The 6,110-nt window shown below is 31.9% G+C and overlaps 1 protein-coding gene across 2 annotated transcripts in view; it reads right to left on the bottom strand.

Moving 5' to 3' along the window:
* Positions 1-2,217: 2,217 nt before the first annotated feature.
* Positions 2,218-6,110, bottom strand: part of LOC110025585 (pumilio homolog 5) — a 55,617-nt gene continuing 51,724 nt past the window's right edge. For both annotated transcript variants that reach the window (XM_020726140.1, XM_020726141.1), the window contains 2 exons: positions 3,559-3,736; positions 2,218-2,608 (listed from right to left, as the gene is read on the bottom strand). In XM_020726140.1, the coding sequence (XP_020581799.1) occupies positions 2,586-2,608; positions 3,559-3,736 (201 nt within the window). In that variant the 3' untranslated portion in view covers positions 2,218-2,585. The remainder of the gene's footprint in view (positions 2,609-3,558; positions 3,737-6,110) is intronic.

The raw sequence follows: 6,110 nt of genomic DNA, 5'->3' as shown, positions 1-6,110 counted from the left end.
CATGAAGTAGGAATCCATGAAGATCTTATTTACTACTTACCTTCAAAAAAGACAGTTTTCTCCAAAAACGCCGCACCAGACAAAACAAAGGAGTTGGAATAGGTAAAAAACAATGAACAACAGATTCTAGTTTAGCAGCCCCTCACCACTCCCTTGCGACGAGATGTTGAAGGTTTCTCCAGAGCTCGCACCTTAGGTCGAGGCTGGGGACAAGGTCAAAGAAGAAACGATAGGATCGTTGAACGAAATAATTCCGTTATCAACATTGATCGGGAAGACAGTTCTGAGGAAGGAGGAAAGAAAGAAGCAATGACAATAAATCTTAGAAAGCCCCAGTTTAAGATTTCTCCAGAAGACGAAAATAATGAAGAATACAAATTAATGTACGACTGAATTAACAATTATGTGCAAACTGTGGCCCTAACTTTGATCCATTCTAATGAGGTTGAGAGTTTGGTGGTCAATGAGGTACATGGTGTTGCGGACACAAGCCGAATCCCCATGAGCGGAGGACCAAACCAATCTTTCATTCTCCCAAGAGTTTTATGTTCTCAAAAGCTTTCCTGATGACTTCCATTTTTAGATGACCATACAAGAATTTAGCCACCAAAGTGAGCTTGCAAGATTTAGATAGAAGTGTTGTATCACTCACATAAGTAGTGAGCAAGTTTAACACTTCTCCAGCCAACTTTTCGCATGAAAGGTAAATCACCTCTCCCATCTTGATTGAATTTTATTCGGGCCGGCCTTAGAATATTTTAGTTTTGATAGGACATTTTTTTACCTTTTTTGAAATATCCCTGAAAATTAAGAACAATATTCAAACAAAATTTTATCAATCTGAAGCAAGATTAGATAATCATTTGAAGCAGGCATTATGACATGGTTTATTGTTTAGAGTGCAAATGATGATTAAAACCCAAATAACCAAACGCATAACATCACTAAAACTGAATAACTGTCCATGTAAATACAAAATTTTACATTGGAATTTCGTCGCATAACAATTAGTGTTATACATGAGAATGGTACTATTAATATGAGGAGTCAATTTTTTAATTGAAAGTTTACTTGTGTAATTGCTCCAGCGTTCCTTCTAGTTCTTTGCCCATACAACCGAGGATATCAATCTAAAACAAACTTTGAAGTCATTTTCTCATAAAAATTAGTTAAAACACATTTCCCCTTTTTTTTTCCCTTACCGGGTTTGGTCAATCTCATCTTAATTGCAATGCATTTATTATTTCACCTTATGAGCATCATAATTTATCTTTCATTTTATGTGAATACACATTCCCATATTTCTCTAAATTTAACGAAACATTTATCTCCATAAGCTCATACACAAATGAATTTGAAATTCACAAAAAACTATGTTCTGCAAAAATATGTTGTTGCAATCATTTTTTTAATTTTAGGAAAATTTTACCTGACATTTTGTCATTACTCTTCTTAACTCAGATTCAAATGAAAGTTACTGCAGTTTTCAAATATACAGTTGATAAAATATTACTACACGTTAGAGATGAGATTTGGGTTGTGCGAGACATTTACATAGACTTATCAATTAATAAATTAATCAAACTGAATGAAACCAAAACTAAAACATGAATCCAAAAAACCTAGCAAAAGCAGATCTAAAATAAATTTGCTTTAATAAAAAACAAAATGCATCAAAAAAATCAAAGGCCGAATAATATAATGTTCTAAAATTGAATTGTTGACTACTTCAAAACCAAACAAAATTAGCTAAATGGATTCAATTTGGTTCAAATTTTTGGAAATGACCAAAATGCGCCCGCCCAAGATGAGACATGATTATAATAATATGACAAAAAACACTTAACAAATAAAGTAAATTTTACAATTTATGACATTCAGAAGATCCACAATTCCTCGGCCATGCGTGCATTAAACAATCTCAGAAAGAAATCATCTAAACATAAATATTCAAAATTCCACATTTCAAGGCATTAAAATATACAACACGATCCATAAATTCATACAATCTTGATGCTAAGCAAGAGAGTACTAAATTTTGACAATCCTATAATAAATCCATAGGTCGAAAGCATATAACCTATGTGCATCTATATATAAAAATACTAATATTGCCAACCCATAGATGATGATGATGATGATGATGATGATGATGATGATGATAATACTAATAACAATAATAATAATATATACTATATGTGTTCATTAAAAAATTTATGAAGAGAGAGAGAGAGAGAGAGTTAATAAACCTAGTATTGCCCTCAATCCATCCATGCCAACGCATCAGGCTAAGCAAACAATAGGGAGAAACCATTAACACTAGGGAAGCTGACCTTAATTTTATCAGGTACAATATATATACCATACCATACAGAAATATACAATATAAATATAAAAGATATTTACTGCCTTTACAACACAAGTCGAATATATACCTGAGTGATCATCCTCAGGGAGGGTACCCGGTGGAGTGTCATCTAAACGAACGCTTTACTGGAGTCAAGTGGCCTCAGACCCTCAAGTGGGCCCCCCAGTGATTCTTCCTACAGGTACAATTATCTTAATGTACACCTCCCCGAGCTTTCTCAGAAATCAGAAGAAGGGCTTTCTGCGCAAAAAAGTGGGGTAAATTTGATCAGAGAACCAGTTTCTCTTGAAATATATAACCAGTATGGATCAGTAAACATCATCACCGCTGGAACAAAATTAAAATGGACGCCGGGTACAATATTCTTAGTCTATACAAAGTATACTATATATCGAGAAAAATGTCCAAATGATCTCCTAACTCTTTACAGAGGTCATTTTAGTTTCCAAATATATAAAAGTGTCAATTTAGTCCCAAGACTTTTTTAATGAGACCTAAAATAGTCACTCCTAACTATTTCAGCCCATATTAAAAAAGTGCAGCGATTATTTATGGCTTTATTTTGGTTCTTTAGTCCTAGTTAAACTTGGAGAGTATAATCAATCATTAAACATGATGAGATTCTGCTCTTTTTAAAATCATTATGACTACGAAATAATACTCATTTTTCTGTACCAGGTCCACAAATTTAAAATTTAGAAGGCTTTATTGAAAAATATATCCAAAGTTGCTTTGCACTACAAGTTAAAGTTTTGCATTTTCATTCCAAGACCGTTTTAGGCAATAAATAAACTTCAAGCAAAAACTGGAGGATAAAATTTATAATGCATGCATGTATAAATGTACCCAAGCATTCTTCCATTCTTTAAGAATAAATACATACAAACTTTAAAATCATTGATACATATACACAAACGCACATGCATATATATATATATATGATTATTATTACACAAACGCACACACACTAATATACATAAATCCATCAAATAATGTTTAATCTTAAAATTTACTCATGAATTCATTATTACATACACTTAAATGTAACATAATCACGATGGAAAAGAGAAGATTAACAAGGAGATGTGCGATGATTCTATTTTATGCATTAAATTGTACTAGTTATTAAAACAAATTACACATCAGATAACTATCAGATATGAAACAACAAAAGATAATTTTATACTCACCTTCTCCATCACCGGACAACTGCTCGACCCGAGCAACAATGTGTTTTCCATATGTATATTTCTTCAAAGCTTGTGAGTGAGACCGTACGCAACTAAGTAGAAGCCCCTTTTGTTTATCTGTACATACGTCAAGAATCTTCTGAACCACATAGTTTGCAAATTGATCCTTCATCATAATCTGATAATGTAAACAAGAAATGGGTAACCTTTAGGCCAAAAATGCAAATAGGACAATTCTAGAAAGGAGTTTTTCCGCTGGTGAGATGCATCATCTTCTTTGGTGAGAACTGAAAGCACGAGTAATTTTTAACTCCACAAAATGAATGCGGGAAATTCTTAAGGAGAGATGTTAGATTTGCTTTGTTTCCTCAATTTGGTTTACTGTTTGCAAAAACAAGCGCTTTACGGAAGACAATATGTTGTTTTATAAAATTGGGAAAAAAAATTGCTTATTTAGTGTGCCTTTTAAATGATTTAATATTTATTTTTAAAAATAAATTAACATATTTTAAAAAATAATTTAAATAATTTCTAGAAAACATTACTTCATTTTAACCATTCGAAAATGTTTTTGCTTTAAATCAAAACATAAGCAAAATAAAATAGAAATAAAAATTATGAAACAAAAATAAAGATAATCCCTAGATTTTGATAATCTAAGGAAATTCTAGGAAAAGTACCTTTTTCAAGCTATATAATATACGCAGAAAACAGCAAAATATATTAGAAACTTGAGATATTTTGGTGGCCATGATTGAAAATAACTATTGTAGCATTGTGGCTAAATGACATACATGTCAACAAGTTAAAAAAAATATTGAAGATTGGGTGATCAGTTAATGCAAAGTGATAAGGATTTGTGAGTGAATTCTTTAAATCAAAAAAAGATGTTATGGTATATGAGTCATTATACATATAATGACTAAATTTACTCATTTCTTGCCAATTAGAGAGATAGATCATGTTGAGAAATTGGTAAAATTGTATGTGAAAGAGATTGTACGATTACACGAGGACTAAAATTCACCTACATGAAGATGGCCAATCAAAAAAGACAATTCAAAACCTAGAGGATTTACTCCGTTTATCTATTATTAATTTTGGTGGAATACATGACTCGCATATATCATTAATAGAATTTGCATGTAACAACAATTTTCAGACAAATAATATGACTCCATAAGAAGCTCTTTAACAAGGACATGAAGGACATTGTTTTGGGGTGAAATGCCAGGGAGGAAAGTTGCTGGTGCAGATTTTGTGACTGATGCTACTAAGAATATTAGACAGATCAAAAACAAATTAAAGATTGTGAAAGATATAAAACAAGAATGCTATGATGTTAGACAAAGAGTTTAGCTATAATTTAATGTTAAAGAGTTTATTTTTATCAAAATTAGTCCAATGAAGGATGTATAGAATTTTTGGCAAGATACGAAAATTAAGTCCACAAAATTTACTGACGTGAAGCATCTGTTTCGCGACCGTAGATTCGCAGAAGCCGCTGAACACTTAGACTCAGGACGCTGGAGACAGGGATGCGAGAGACCGAACACAATTTCTTTTATATTATTACCATTTTATTTTATTTCTTTGATTTCTTTAGTAAATTTCTATTCTTTGTTGTTTCTTCCTTTTTAGTTCTTACCTATTTCCCTAGTTTCTAATTATGTATTTGCATTGAGGGGGCTTATATATATATATATATATATATGAATTTCCTACATAGAACATCTCTTGAAGTGTAGAAAAATTCCACATCATGAGAAATGTGAGAAATGGAATGAGGCACATAAGTCATAATATTGATGAGGTCACCGTGGGTAGTAGGAACCCAATTGCTGACAACCTTAGGAATAATTAACAATGATATTAGGTCAAAAAATGTAAGGGAGGTATTTGAGAAAAATACAAATGAGGAAGCCAGAATTATGGCCAGAGCTAACATTAATATTTGAATATGCTGGCAACAGTTAGATTAGGCAACCGCAAGTAGAGTGAGAAACATAGTAATATCTCCCAATACAAAAAATCTATCACTCACATCACCAAAGATTTACTCCAAAAAACTATCAAAGATGAATTGGCTAATGGCATAGTTAGTGAAGTTAGTTTGGGAATGACAAAAATAATTGCTAAGGGAAGACTCAGGAAGAGAAATGGCAACGAATTCATTGGCAGCACAACACGATGAAGCCTAGCAATAGTGTTTAGGAAGATTGTGGTGAAGAGGATAAGCTTGGAAATGATGACCGGTGGGTATATCCTAAAATTGGCAATAGAGTTTAAGACTTGCCAAGTTTTTTTTAATTACATATATGTTGACAATGTATAACTATTTGTTTCATTGAACATCATTTTTGTGGGCTTTATTTTATTGTTTTAAAATTTGCTCTTTTATGAAAAAACAACTAGTGATAATACATTTAATTTGGATTGTATAAAGTTAGTATATAAAAGACATAATACATGTGGTATCCAATGCACCTAAAACAACTCTCTTAAAAAAAAAAAAAAAAAAAAGATAAAAAGGAGACAATGGCATTGAGGCT

This window comes from Phalaenopsis equestris, unplaced genomic scaffold (assembly GCF_001263595.1).
Source record: "Phalaenopsis equestris unplaced genomic scaffold, ASM126359v1 Scaffold000305, whole genome shotgun sequence".
Lineage (NCBI taxonomy): Eukaryota > Viridiplantae > Streptophyta > Magnoliopsida > Asparagales > Orchidaceae > Phalaenopsis > Phalaenopsis equestris.
Note: the sequence above shows the minus strand (reverse complement) of the source record. Positions and strands in the feature narration are given on the sequence as shown.